This window comes from Chrysemys picta, chromosome 2 (genome assembly GCF_011386835.1).
Source record: "Chrysemys picta bellii isolate R12L10 chromosome 2, ASM1138683v2, whole genome shotgun sequence".
Lineage (NCBI taxonomy): Eukaryota > Metazoa > Chordata > Testudines > Emydidae > Chrysemys > Chrysemys picta.
Window position 1 is genome coordinate 224,297,376 of NC_088792.1, and position 15,304 is coordinate 224,312,679.

At 42.5% G+C, this 15,304-nt stretch overlaps 1 protein-coding gene across 3 annotated transcripts in view; it reads right to left on the reverse strand.

Moving 5' to 3' along the window:
• Positions 1–203: 203 nt before the first annotated feature.
• LOC101950037 (kinesin-like protein KIF20A) overlaps positions 204–15,304 on the reverse strand; it is a 37,840-nt gene continuing 22,739 nt past the window's right edge. For 2 of the 3 annotated variants that reach the window (XM_024107432.3, XM_065585569.1), the window contains exons 15-19: positions 14,750–14,915; positions 6,874–6,991; positions 6,727–6,794; positions 4,490–4,609; positions 795–1,239 (exon numbers count right to left, since the gene is read on the reverse strand). In XM_024107432.3, the coding sequence (XP_023963200.2) occupies positions 964–1,239; positions 4,490–4,609; positions 6,727–6,794; positions 6,874–6,991; positions 14,750–14,915 (748 nt within the window). In that variant the 3' untranslated portion in view covers positions 795–963. Of the gene's footprint in view, positions 1,240–4,489; positions 4,610–6,726; positions 6,795–6,873; positions 6,992–14,749; positions 14,916–15,304 lie in introns of all 3 variants that reach the window. The other variant, XM_065585568.1, reaches the window with a different exon arrangement.

Consider the following 15,304-nt stretch of genomic DNA (forward strand, 5'->3'; position numbering starts at 1 on the left):
CTAGCCCCACTACATTTCTAGACAAAGTTTTCTTTTAAGAAGATGAGGTACTGGCCCTCTTGATCCTAAACTTTGATTTCAAGTGCATCATATTTTAATAGAAACAAAAGTTAAGACACACAGGGACTTGCAGCTCAAATTATCAAGTGGTATCTCATGACCTAATCACTGTAACACCAAATCTTAAATGATCTAATATTTAATAGACTTGAAAAAAACCCAAGCTTTATTATAAGTAAATTTTAAGAAGACTACTGCATACACAATTCAGTGAAGGATTTTCAAATGGACATTCCTTTCCAAACCAAGACAATTATGATTGACAGAAGCATTTAAAATGAACAGTGGCTCCTTGCCACTCTATCATCTGACTAGATCATTAAATGAAATATTAGTACTAAATCTCTCATTTTAATTCCACAGTAAACTGACATCAAGTATAAGATTACTAGTTCAATTCAAATCAAGCAGAAGATTAACTGTGAGGAAGCCAGCTCCTCTACAAACAATATCTACTAGCTAATGAAACAGCTAAAGTGAACAAGCGGTTTGGTCGAGCGCAAATGCCATTTTGAGTGTTGGAAGCAAGTGTAAAAAGAAACAAGGAAAGTAAAAGACAGGAATGTACCACTAACCTTGACACAAGGCACCCTTTCTCCTGTTATATGGAAATCCATACCTGCTGTGTTGCCACAGCAGGTGATCACATCTCACACCAACCGTTGCACAAGAATCCCAATTTATGTTTACATTTACATATCTTTAGTTACTACAGAAGACACTTGACAGAAGGAAAGTTGTCATTCCTATTAATAGCTTATCTTCCCAGTTACATTGATGGTAAGGCTGTGTCTATACTACCCTTTTTTCTCCACCCAAATTCCAACTGTTGCTAACATCAGTTCAAAATTACAGCGGATAGGCCTTGTCAATACAGACATGTTAATGCATCAAGGATTAGAGTTATTCTTTTACTTTACGTGTAAAAGTAGCTTGTTTTCTTGACATGGTTGGAGAGTCTTCAGATTTCCCCAAGGTTTTGCCAACAGGTGTTTTAGAAGTGCCTGTTACTGTAGATTTTAGATTAGCAAACAAGCCTCTCTTGGGTTTTTGCTCCTTAAGATCTTCTGAATACAAGTGCTTTTTGCTCTCATCTAGTTCTTCTTGCAGAAGAGACACTGTCGCTTCAAGCTCAAGGACACGTTTAGCCCAGTTCTGAAGACTTCTCTTTTCTTGTTCCTATGGAATTGTTAAACCACATTAGATAAGTGAACACTAGCGGATGGTACTATTATTTTGTTCATTTTCTCCAAGTAAAATTTAGAATGAGATCAGGGTGCTATATAGTAGAACTGTGCAAATACATTGATTTTTTTGGTTTGCTGGCAATCTTAAGATCCGCCATAATAGGTCAGACCAATGGTCCATCTAACCCAGTATCCTGATTGGCCAGGTGCTTCGGAAGGAATGAACAGAACAGGCAATAGAGTGATTCACCCCCTCTTGTCCACTCCTAGCAGTCAGAGGCTCAGAATGCCCAGAGCATAGATTACATTCCTGACCATCTTGGATAATAGCCATTGAAAGACCTATCCTCATGAACTTATCTAGTTCTTTTTTGAACTATACAACATCCCCTGGCAACGAGTGCCACAGGTTGACTGTGTGGTATGTGAAGAAGTACTTCCTTATGTTTGTTTTCAACCTGCTGCCTATTCATTTCATTGGGTGACTGCTGGTGGTTATGTGAAAGAAACTTCTTCACCTTTTCTATACCATTCACGATTGTATAGACGACTATCATATCCCTGCTTAGTAGTCTCTTTTCCAAGTGAAGAGTCCCAGTCTTTTTAATCTCTCCTCATATGGAAGCTGGTCCATATCCTTAATTTTTGTTGCTCTTCTCAGTACCTTTTCCAATTCTAATAGATTTTTTTTAAGATGGGGTACCAAACTACACACACTATGAAAGGTTTAGGTGTACTATGGATTTATATAGTGACATTGATATTGTGTGTCTTATCTATCCAACCCTTTGCTAATAGTTCCTAACATTGTTAGCTTTTTTGATTGCCACTGCACATTAAGCGGATATTTTCAGAGAACTAGTCACAATGACTTCAAGATCTTTCCCGAGTGGGGATCTAAGTTATTTGTTAGCAAAACTCTACATTTTGAAAAACACCATTTTATATGGAAAGTAATGCACATATCAGCAATGAATTTCATCTGCCATTTTGTTGCCCACTCACCCAGTCTAGTGAGATCCCTTTTTAACTCTTCGCAGTCTGCTTTGAATTTACAAAATTACTCAAGATAAGAGTCTGCAAATTTTGTCATCTCACTATTTACCCCTTTTTCCAGATCATTTATGAATATGTTGAACAGCACTAGTCCCAATACAGATCCCTGGGGGGACAATGCTATTTGCCTCTATTCTGAGAGCTGACCATTTATTTCTGCTCCATGAGAGGACCTTCCCTCCTAACCGAGCACAGCTTACTGTACTTAAGAGCCTTTGGTGAGGGACCTTGCCAAAGGCTTTCTGAAAGTCTTAGTACACTATAGTCACATGTTTGGTGACCCCCTCAAAATTTTAATAGCTTTGTGAGGCATGATTTGCCTTCACAAATCGTGTTCCTCTGTCTGATAATTTGGTTCTTCACTATAGTTTCAACCAATTTGACTATCAGACAAAATATTTTGTCTTACCCAAAACAACACTGTTTGCATTTAGTGTTTAAGGTTTTTGTTTTTTTAAAAATTGAAGGAAGTCTTAAAACAGGTTTGGAGGAAAACATTCTCCCCCCCCCTCCCCAATTCAAACAAAGTGTCAAAATGACTGATTTTTTTCAAGTTTTGTTTCTCCTTCCACTAATTATTTGGCAAAAACAACATGAATTCACAACGTGTTTCAGTGTTGCCAAATCTGCATTTTCTGCTAAAGAAGTTTTGGCTGAAATTTTACCTACTCTACTGTACAGGCAATTATATTTGAAGAAAAATGGGCAAAGGCCATTAGCCAAAATTTAACTTAAAGTTTTGGCAGTATTGAGACATTAAATTACATGGTCACAAACACATGCAATACCACCTCAGAAACTAAATAGAGCAAGATGCCTGAATACCACATTTGGTATGCTAATTAACTTCAGTTTCCAATTTAGGTCTCTATTTGGCCCATTAAGACAAGAAACTCAAAATATTGGGGAAGTAAGGATCACAGGATCTTTATTCCTTAGGTATTCATCTGCTCCTGTTTCAATTTCAAACCTAGAGTCAGAATTCTCTCCACAGCAACTAATTACAGCATAATTTTGTTTGACTTTAGACTAGAATAAGATATAGATCATCAAGGAGAAGTTCCTGTTTTTATGTAAATGTTCAAGTAGTAAGAAAGGGGAAGGTAGTTTTCAAAGTATCTTCCATGTGGCATAAATCAGTCCTCAAGTTCAACCCAGGTTGTTACTATCTAAATTGGCTATTCAATGGCCAAGAAATGGATTACTGGGCCCAATGCAATTCCTACATAGCAGATATTTGACCACAGAGAACCACAATGGCATCAAAATTGGTCAATGATGTTTCTGGTTCTTATGGTTGCAACAAAAGCCTTTTAAATGTGAACTGATGTATCCCAGTGAAATGAATGGGCTATAAACTCAAGGCCAGTGCATGTAAATTGCGTAATTTAATGCTCACATGGGCTAAAAGCAAAAAGCTCAGTAGTCTTAGAAGTATCTTGCATTGTTTTTATCTGTCCCTTCCAAACCCAGCGGCCAAATTCAAAAGATAGCAGTATTAATTTAGTTGCTATCCAAAGAACATATTCTACTCTCTGTTTAAGCCTCATGGTCAGTGGGAGAGTCACTGCAGCTAGAATAGGGCCTTAATTGAAGATCTAGTCCAGAGGCTCTAGTTAGATATAATTTAGTCTCTTTCATAGGAAAGGCACTGTTGCTTAAAGCTAATATTTTTGTGTTTCACAGTAATCAACAGTAGTGTACAGGTGTTCTGCTGAGGTCTAGCAAGCCACAATGGATTATATTTGAGCATTCAAGAAGAGCTCTCTGAATACTGCATCTTTTATTTATATTTGAAAGTTGCTAGTTTCTAACCAATGTTTTATAAAATCATTTCAAATGCAGTCAGATTTACAGTACAGTCTCCTCTAGTTTTCCATATCTACTCCCCTCTACACAAATCAAACAAAATAAACCTTTTTACATATTACCAGTTTAGAGAATACAAGCACAGGGGTTTGACATTTGAAACCATAGTACAAGAAGTGTCCTGTATGGTCAATTCATATCCTAAAGACCATAAAAGATTCAGCAAGCAGCCAGCTCAAGGACAAGCTTTATGCTAGCACTAAAAGGAACAAGAACCAAAAATAAAATTGCTATCTGCTATTCAGAAATAGCCTTGTAAAACTATCAGCTGCACTACCTTTAAATTAATGGTTAGTTTCAATACTTGTTTGACAAACCTTGAGCATTACCATGTGTGTCAGTCTACTGTTTTCCTCAGTTGTTTTTCTGCAGACTTCATTCATTTCTTGTAAGGTTTCATTTAATTTGTGTATTTTAAGCTTCAGAGATTTTATAAGCTGCACAAAACAATATTAAAGTTTAAGAAATCCTTGAAAGTTTTAAGGGTATATATACTTAAATGCATGGAGATTTAAACCATTTAAACATTTGAGGGTGTTATTAGTATTCCACAGCAAGAGGCCATTAAGACCCCAGAATGAAAAAGCGGTCCCATGGTAGAACAGTGGAATTTTACAAGTGTATCTTAACCACAATAAAGTACAACCAGCACATATTAGAATTGTTCGATCAGGTGCACTGCAGGAATAAGCAGTTGCCATTCTACTAAAGACAGGAGAGTTGTGACCACTTACACCAGCAGTAAGAATGGAAGGAAGGACCACAGACTGCTCCTGGAATCACCTCACAGGCTGGGGAAAGGGGCAGTTTAAAGCCTACTTTCTCTCCTCCCCCTTCCCCCACCTCCTTTAACACTGTTCTATTGATTATGTTTATGTGTGACTAGTTGTGAACTATCTGAGCAGGAACACAGTTGAGATAGAGGCCCAACCTCCTAATCAAAATAGGTTTTGAGAATTAGTGCCCCCAGCTATACTCCACTACAAAAAACAAAAAAAGCCCCACTATTAAACTAGTTCTCTAACAGGCTTTGAAGTTATAAATACTTACATTAAAAAAAATCCTTGTGCTCACTACGTTAAATGGGCAAATGTGGGAGGGGAAAACTATGCAAAGTAAGAGCTGAGCCACTGAGTAGGAATGTATGAGAGAAGTGAAGCAGGATAGAGGAGTGGGATTTCCAGGAGAATTAGTAATTCTTTTAGACTGTCTCCACTGCCTGAAGTCCCAGGCTACCATTCCAGCAATAGCTTGCTGCTCTTTTAGCCATTTTAAATTTGAAATGCTGAACAACTCACAATTAAGCTTTTGCACTAGAAAGCAAGTTTCGTTTTCAGGCCAAAAAGTTGAAATTGGCTTCAGGGCCAGAACTTGCTGCTGAGATTCTGGAGACTGGGTATAAGAAGATGAGTGACTAGTCCAGGGACTTCAAATAAATATATTTTATACTCAAAATTAGAGCTAGTAAAATATAGAAAGTTTCTCACAAAAGTAAAAATGTCTGGTTTTCAGCAGAAATTGATGAAACTCTCTACTATGAGTATGTTTATTAAAAGCTGGCCAAAAGAGATATTTCTCCTTTCCCTAGTGTGCTTTTAATTTATTTATTTTTATATATAAAAAAAAAATATTATATTATATATATATATATATATATATATATATATATATATATATATATATATATATATATATATATATATATATATATATATATATATATATATATATATATATATATATATATATATATAAAAAATTAAAAGCATATATATGTGTGTGTGTGATATAAATATATTTATTACACACACACACACACACACAGAGCAATAAGCTACTCCAGGGTGTGAATTAGTAAGCAACGGGTACATATGAACGGTTGAAGGAATTCTGGTTTGGGGTTGTGCTTAAACGTATACCAGTAAGCCTAATGCACACTCTGGATATTACAGCAATGAGCTATTTAATGTTAGACTTCCAGATCTGCACTCCATCCAGAAAATAGCTTTGGCAACCAACCAAGTAGTTAGTTTCACTTCACTGTAACTTTAATGCTTAAAAAAAAAAAAAAAAAAAAAAAAAGGAGGAAGGACTGCTTTTTTAATGGCACTGATCTGAAATTCAGTATCTGGGCTGTTACCCAGCATCCTTGGGCAAATTACTTAGCCTACACCTCTGTTCCTCATCTCTAAAATATGGGGCAATAATTATTTCCTACCTCAAAGGATTGTTGAATAAAGTGTTTGTGATCCTAGGCCAGATGTTTTGCTGATTCTAGTTTCCACCGCATCCCGACTATTAGAGAGGATATGTAATTGTCACTACAAGATGACATTCAAACCAGTGACAAGCCAGAATGTAAGAGAGCCCAATTCCCATTTTAGGCACCAAAGAAAACGCAGCATATTGGGTAGGAACACTTTTGAAAGCTTTTCCCCAGTTGAGAGAGTTCTATTGCTGAGTATTTGAAGATCTGGCCCTTATAGGCTAGAGCCCTCAATCACCAAAACAATCCCCCACTCATCCAAGTCTAGGACAAGATAGAGAAATTTACCTCATCTTTCTCATCGCACTGTCTCTGCAATACTTCTGAAGTTCTCTGCATCTCCTTATATTTAAGATCTGTATATGACAAAGAGAGAGAGTTAAGCTGGTTTATACTCTACAAGAAGAACATACTGGAAGAATATTAGATGCTTACCTGATTTCACTTTATCTTCTGCAGTCAACACATCTGAATTTGGGATTCCCAAAGCCAACAATCCATCTGACCGCTCTCCAAATTTTTGTTGCAACTCTAATATCTTCCTATCTCTGTCCTGAACAAAGAAATGCACACTGATATTTGTGTAAAGAGAATATACACCTGTGACTAAAAGGTTGGCCTTTAACCAAGTTTACTACTGTAAAATGTTGATCATATTGAACATTGGAAACAGTTGCCAATTGATGGGTTACTTTTAAAAAGTTAGTCTTACTGAGTCTTCTCTAGAAATTTGTGTCACTCTCTTGCCAAGGCAGATGTGTATTCCACTTAGGAATGTGCATGCTCAGCACGCCAGAGCTCGAGACTTTTGCCTAGCAAAGCTCAGTGGTTTGAGCATTGGCTTGCTAAACCTAGGGTTGAGAGTTCAATCCTTGAGGGGGCCATTTAGGGATCTGGGGCAAAAATCTGTCTGGGATTGGTCCTGCTTTGGGCAGGAGGTTGGACTAGATGACCTCCTGAGGTCCCTTCTAGCCCTGATATTTGATGATGATGGATGATGATACCTGTAGAGCAGGGGTTCTCAGCCTTTTTCTCTGAGCACCCCTCCCTCACCCCCACCTGCTATAGAAACGCCACAGCCCACCTGTGCCACAACAACTACTTTTCTGCAAATCCAGTAGATTAAGAACCAGGGCCATCATTATGGGGTAGCAAGCAGGGCAACTGCCCAGGGCCCCACGCCACAGAGGGCCCCATGAAGTTAAATTGCTTGGGCTTTGGCTTCAGCCCCAGGCGGCAGGGCTCTGGCTTCTGCTTTCTGCTGTGGGTCCCAGTGAGTTTAGCACTGGCCCTGCTCTCTGGTTTATTTTGGCAGACCCCTGAAACCTGCTCATGGCCCCCCAGGGGACCTATACCCTGGTTAAGAACCGCTGCTGTAGAGGGCTCATGCTCCCGCTTCTTGGCTGTAACCCCTCCCCTCACTATGAGGTGGTGCCACCCTGACCCCCCTCATTTCCTTTGCACCAAAAGCCACTGACAGGAGACTCTGATGCAGAGGGGCCAGAGCGTGGGTCATGGAATACATGTTTGCATCACATCTCGAAGAACCACAATTACAGTAAGTAACAATTTCTTCTGAGTAGGTGCAGATGTGGGGTACTGCTTATGAGTCACCTATCTAGAGGCCGGGCTCAGAGTCTACTACAATTGGGATCGCAGGACCGCCCTTCCGAGGCCTGTATCCACTTTGGAAGATGTGGTCATAGCATAATGGTCTGTAAATATATGTATGGACAACCAGGTGACCGCCCTGCAAATGTCCAGTATGGAAATGCCACTGAGAAATGCTATCTATGTGGCTTGCACTCTTGTGGAGTGAGCCTATATCTGCTGAGGTGTAGCTGAAGCTCTCTCATATGCAGCCTTGATATAGGATGTTATTAATCTAGAGATAGTCTATGAAGAGACCGCTTGCCTCTTTGTGGTTCACATATGACATGAACTGGTGAGATAAATACAAAAAAAAAAAAAAAAAAAAAAAAAAAAACACACACCACCTCTTTAGTCCTATCTAGCCTTTTATGTAGGCATCACCTGACATCCAGAGTATGGAGGTGCTATTCTTCTGGAAGAGCATGGATTAGGGGGAAAAACCCACAGGTCAATACACTGCCTGATTTAGATGACACAGAAAGCACCTTGGATAAGAACTTTGGGTGAGGTCGCAACATTACCTTGTCCTTGGAAAACAGTGCAAGCTGGCTCAGCCATGAGGGCCTGCAACTCATGTACCCTGTCTGCTGCCCCTCCTGTCAGCCATTATTTTGGTAAGAGGGGTCTAAGAGGCTCAAATAGAGGGCCATACAGAGCTGCTAGAACAATGTTTAGGTCCAAAAAGGGAACCAGTTCTCAGACCAGAGGATGTAAGCAGAGAAGCCTCTTCAGTTTTTTCCAATGCCACAATGACGAGACTTGTGATTTCCCTTGAAATCAGGAGAATGGAATCCTGATATCACTGCCAAATGCACTCTCAGCAAACTGAGCACAAGGCCTGATTTCTGAAGATGTAGCAGTTACTCCAAGATATTCTGGATGGAAGCCCATCGGTTGGGTCCTGAAGATCAAGGACCATACTGAGAATCTTTTCCACTTGGCTAAGTAGGCTGTCCTAGTGGAGGACTTCCAACTGTTGAGTAGGACTTGCTGGACAGCTGCTGAGCACCGCTCCTCCTCTTCATCCTCCAGCTCACAAGGTGCAGGAAGCTGATTGAAGGATTGAGGGTGCAGCCATGGTCCTGAGTGAGCAGGTCAGGATGGAGAGAAACAGTATGGGAGGCTGAGCCAGCAGAGCAAGAAGATCTGAAACCCGGCATTGTACCTGCCACACTGGAGCAATGAGGATGAACTTGACCTGATCCACCTTCAGAATTATCAGAAGGTATCCAGAAGAGCTGAATGCCAGCTGCCGTGAAAGACACTGAAGACGGAGCCTGGACTAAGCCCCCCCCCGGGAGCAGAACAACTGGTGACACCTTTGTTTTCCTTCACCGCGAGCTGGTCAATCATGGGAATGACCCAGAGAACACTCTCCCTCAGGAACCACTCATGGCCTGGGTGGTGGGGGGAGAAAAACCAACAACAACAGAAAAACACTCTGAGACGGTTCATGAGACAATTTTGCACCCCTAGCAAATGGATTGCTACTGGAGCGATGACTTCTTTGATGCAAAATTGGCACAGGTTGATCACTTTCAGACAGAGTAACCTGGAAAAGCACTTAGTCTTGCTTGTTCACACAGCACATTGCAATAGTTTTGTCATGAGTGTGTGAACCATCAAGTGTCTGATGTGGTCCCAGAAGGCATGACATGCATTGTGGATGGCCCAAAGTTCAACATGCAGATATGGAGTGAGGCTGCACCCTCAGTGAATCTAGATGCACCCCCCAGCACAGAAGGAAAGCATCAGTAACCACTGACTTGGTCGAAGAGGGCTGAGTGAAGGGGACTTCTGGGCACACATTGTGTGGGGACTCCCATGAGTGCAAGGAATCCAGGACTAGTGGAGGAAGACAAACCATGTCCAGAGAATGCAGGGAAGGTCAGTAAACCATCCTGAGCCACATCTGAAGAGGGCGACAATTCAACTTGGCACACTGTGTTCAAGGGGCCATGTGGCCCAACAGGCTTGGACACAGGCGGACTATCATAAATGGCTGAGACGGCAAACTGAGGCAGGCCTGCAGAAATACCTTTGACCTTGTGTAATCTCAGAGGTCCCAATTAACTCTATTTGTTGAGCAGAAGTCAAGGTTGACTTTGCTCGACCGTCTGGGACTCATTTTAAACACTGCAAACTAAATGTGACGTCAATGTGGGTAAGAACCTCCTCTCTGGAGCCAGCCTTCAGCAACCAATCATCAAGCTATCAGAAGATGTGGATTCCCTTCCTCCTAAAATATTCCATGATATTGCCATGCATTTGGTGAAAACTCAGGGGGCAGAAGAGAGGGGTGAAATATTGGAACAGCCTACCGAGGGAAACGGTGGGGGCGACGGACCTGTCTGGTTTTAAGATTAAGTTAGATAAGTTTATGGAGGGAATGGTTTAATGGTAAAACATAGTAGTCAAGGAAAGCCAAGCAATGGTAGGTAAATAGTATAATGGCTAACAGGGGTCGGGCTGGAGACTCTTGCCTATATGCTCGGGGTCTTACTGATCGCCATATTTGGGGTCGGGAAGGAATTTTCCTCCAGGGCAGATTGGCTGAGCCTCTGGAGGTTTTTCGCCTTCCTCCGCAGCATGGGGGAGGGATCTCTAGCAGGAGGGTCTCTGCCGATTGAAGTCACTAAAAACAGGATTGGGGACTTCAACAGCAGAGTCCAGGGAAGGGGTAGGGACGGTTTTATGGCCTGCAGCATGCAGGGGGTCAGACCAGATGATCATAATGGTCCCTTCTGACCTTAAAGTCTATGAGTCTATGAGGCCGAATGGGAGGACCATATACTGAAAGTGGCGGTCTCCTACCACAATGTAGAAACTTCCTGAGGCTCAGCAGAATGTACAGTGTCCTCAAAGTCCAGGGCAGCAAACCAGTCGTTTTGAGACAGTGTGGGAGGATAGCCGATAGAGTGACCATGCAGAATCTCAAGTACTTAATTTGTTGTGGGCACGAAGGTCAAGAATGGGTCACATCACGCCTTTGGATTTCGGTATAAGGAAGTACCAGGAGTAAAAACACGCAGCTCCAGTGTTCCTATGGAACCTCCATTGCTCCCAACTTCAAAGAGCTGACCTGCTTGATGAGCAGTGTCTCGTGAGAGAGGTTCCTGAACAGGGACAGGAAAGGAGGGTTGGAGGGGGACATGGAGAGGAACAGGATTGCATAGCTCAATCCAACAGTATCTAGGACACAGCTGTCAGAGGTAATATAGTCCCAAGCATTATTAAAGTGGACCAGTGCTCTGGTCAAAGGAGTCAAAATGGGTGCTTGGTCTGCGCTGAGGGAGGGCATGTGAACTGCCTGAAGCTCAAGCCCAACTGCTTCCTCCTGTGGGATCTATCCCCCTTTCTAGGGTAGTCCTATTTCAGGAGAAAAGATTGTGCAAAGGAATGCTGCAGGTGACATTGTTGCTGCTGCTGCTGAGCTTCATAATGGTATCTTTGCATGGATGACCTGTTCACTTCCAAGGACCTCAAGGTAGCCCTGAAATTCCTGAAGGAGTGCAAAGTGTCAGTCTTGTCCAAGAACAAGACTTTGCAGTCACAGGGCAAGTCCTTGATGGATATCCAGAGTGATTCCAAAGTTCTGCAGCCAGAAAACCTTCCTCAGTTACCGCCAAGGCCATAACCCTGGCCAAGGTGCCTATAACATCAAGGGCGGGCTGCAGGAATGTTTTGGCCACTAAGCAGCCTTCCACAACAAACATCCGGAACTCCTCATGCAAAGCCTCTGGCAACTGGTCCTCAACTTTAGCCATGACTGATCAAATGAGGAAGTCATATTGGGCCAACAAAGCTCATTGATTTGCAATCCTCATCTGCAAGGGCGATGAGGTAGAGTGGCTGGATCTTCTAGGCATGAAAATCTACGAGTCTGTCCTTGAGAGTAGACTTGAACTTTCCTGGCCAGGCCCTGTCATTTACCACTGTTACAAAACGGGAATTCGGGGCCAGATGGAAAAAGAACCCCTCAAATCCCTGCATGGGAACAAAGTAGCACTTTTCCACACGTTTTGCCACCAGCAGTACTGAGGCCAGTGTACTCCACAGGGCTCTCGTGTGCTCAAGGAGCACATCACTGATTAGGAGGAACACTCTCCTTGGGATGGTGGGCTATAAAATGTTCACCAGTTTGCGTGTGTTCTCTTGGAGGAATGCCGCTTGGATGCCCAGGGGCGTAGTTACATGGGGTAAAGGTCTTGTTACGCCTTAAAGTTCTCTGGAACAGAAGGAGAGGACAAATGAGGAAGCACAGCATCATCCGGCCACTGATAGGGATAGGGTATTGGTGGCCAGGGACCTCTGTCCCGGCCATGAGGCACCTGCCAACCTGGGAGCCATACTGGTCCATTGGCATCCTCCGGAGTTCACTTGTTGATGCGGAGCAGGAGGACGACAACTGACTCTGAATCGGAGCACCGGGATCTCAGCAACGTGGGCAGTTACACCCAAACATTGGTCCAAGTCATCCGTCGCCCAGAACAAGGTGGGAATCTGGGCCCCTGATGAAGGCAGTACAGAGCATGCTGGTGCCACAAGAAGCATTGGTTCTGATGGAAACAGCGGTACCGGAGCATCCAAATGCACCAACGACAAAGGTGGTGAGAGCTGCCATGAGAGCACTTGCAGCACTGAATATGGCAGGGCTGAAGAGAGCGCTAGTGCTGAGGTTCCCCGCACCAATTCCAGTACCAGCTCCATCCCCACCACAGGAAGGAGAGCATCTAGATGCAGTGGCCACGGACATAGAGGTGCAGTGGCTCGTTACATTGGAGGTGGCGCAACCCTGGGAAAGTCCTGGACCAACAGTGAGATCAGGATGAAAAGGCAGAGGTGGTATGTGGCGGCCTGGTACACCAACAACGTGGATGAAATTGGTACCGACATCTCCCTTGTTAGTACCAGGTTCAACAGATGCCTTAAGACAGGAGCCAGAATCAATTATATCGGGTTTCTGCATTTTCCACCTGGTACCAGGGAAGGGTCAGATGTATCCATGCCATCCGGCCTGCCAGAACTTACCCTGTGCTGGTCTGCACATTTTCAAGGGGAGGCAAAGGAGTCGCCCCACAACTTGGAGTGGTCCCAAGACCTCTTCCTCAGCACCAACGACAGAACAGCTCCTCTGTCTCTTTGGCAAGACGCCTGCCCCAGAATGAGCGGCGGCAGTGCGATGAGCCCGAGGGGGGCCTTGGTACCAGATAACGCCACATGGCCTATTCAAGCAGGTGCTGCTTGAGGCAAAGGTCCCACACCACTTGAGTCCACTTCTGAAACAATATACAAATTGAATAGCGCTCTTAAGGTGTGCCTCACCAAAACAAAGCAAGCAACGTGTGTGGGGATTGCTATTGAGGATCACCCCTCCACACTAAGGATAGTGTTTAAACTCCAGTGAGGGCATCACTGGGGAACACTAAAGTTATTAACGAATACTTATTACAATAAAATAGGTGCGAGATCGTGAGACTTCAACCACAGGTGGTGAGAAGGAACTGTGTTGGGGTAGGGAAGGTGCCATCTCAGATAGCCAGGGAAGGTGCCAGAGCATAAGCGCTACCTTTCTACAGGTAATGCTAGGCAAAAGCTCAGGCATGCTGGATGTGTACACACCTAAGTGGAATACACATCTGCATCTACTTTAAGATTATGTAATTTAGTTTAGGATACAGCTACTAAAAGATTCAAGTATTGAGTATAGACTCAAGAGCCTTTTGGGTTTTATTAAAAATTTTGATTTCTCACCACAAAACTACCAATCTCCTGACCATCAACTGCTTCCCTATGAACCTTCAGAATTAAGAACTTCTACGAGGGCTATCCCTCTCACTCACCATGTCTCCACTCTGCTTTTCCTCCACAGAAACTTCCCCTCAAAGATTGAAGTCTTGCTCCCACCCTCTAGACAATGGTGGGATCCCATCTTAGCTCCTGGCTTCTATGCCATCATTCTCATACCGGCAATCCTTTGCGTTGCTACCTTCCTCCTCCAGTCATTCTAGGTCTTTCCTCCTGACACAGCTTTGATCAAATCCACATTCCCTCCAATTAACACACACACAAAACTGATGTCTAGGTGGAGTGTGCAGGTAGTGTTTCCACACACAAGAGCTCATTGGTGTTAGCCACGCAGAATGTGTCTACACGGCAATAGTACACCCACAGCTGGCCTGTGTCAACTAACTCAGGCTTGTGGGGCCTGGGCTGCAGAGCTAGAAAACTGTAGTGCAGACATTCAGGCTCAGGCTGGAGGGTCCCAAAGCCCAAGCTCCAGCCGGAATGTCTACACTACAATTTTATAGCCCCACAGTCCAAGTCTGCCAACATGGGCAAGCCGCAGGTGTTTTATTGCAGTTTAGAAATACCCACAGCCAGAGTTCCCAGAGAAGCTATTAGCATAGAAACAGTGTCAGAAGGAGACTGTCACCCTACTAGCACAATAGGACCATGTATTCACAGCATAAATGAGTTGAATAACCTCAAAAAAGTTATTTTGGTGGCTTAGTTTACAATGTTACAGTTAGAGGGAGAATTCCTGGAGGATACCTTTAAGGAAAGGCAATGTTACATAGGCTGACAATTTAAGGACACTGCAATTTAAAAAAAAAAAAAAAAAAAAAAAAAAAAAAAAACACAAAATGAAGTCTACCTCAACTTTCTCTTGTTCAACTACGAACTCTTCTATTGGAACATAGTGGTCTTCAATTTGTTTCATTGCACACATATATGCATGTTTCTTTATAGCTTCCTTATACATTTCAAATTTATTCTCCAATTTTTCCTCATAACTTTCTCTCATATCTTCCAAGCGTTTACTGAGAATGATAAATAAATCAAGTTAGCTTGCTTGAGTGCTACATTTACACAATTTTACAGGAGTCAAAGTGTTAATATTTCAAAACTACACGTGAAACCTAGAAAGAGTTGGACAAAGATTCAAAGTAAATAAATTAAGTAAGTAAATTAAGAGGTTAAGTGGGAGACTAGCAGAAGAAATGTCCAGTACTCTAAGTTCTACTTTTTAAGCCTGTAGTAATTTCACTTAGTCCTTTAGTCAGTCTTGTCAAATTCTATTTTTCACTATCAGAAAAATAATTCTAGTTATCTATAGTACTAGAACATTGTAAGTGAAGTAACCGAGAAATCAAGAGAAGCCAAAAATTGTTGTTTCTGGCTCCTTTACTGTCTAGATATTAATGCTAGC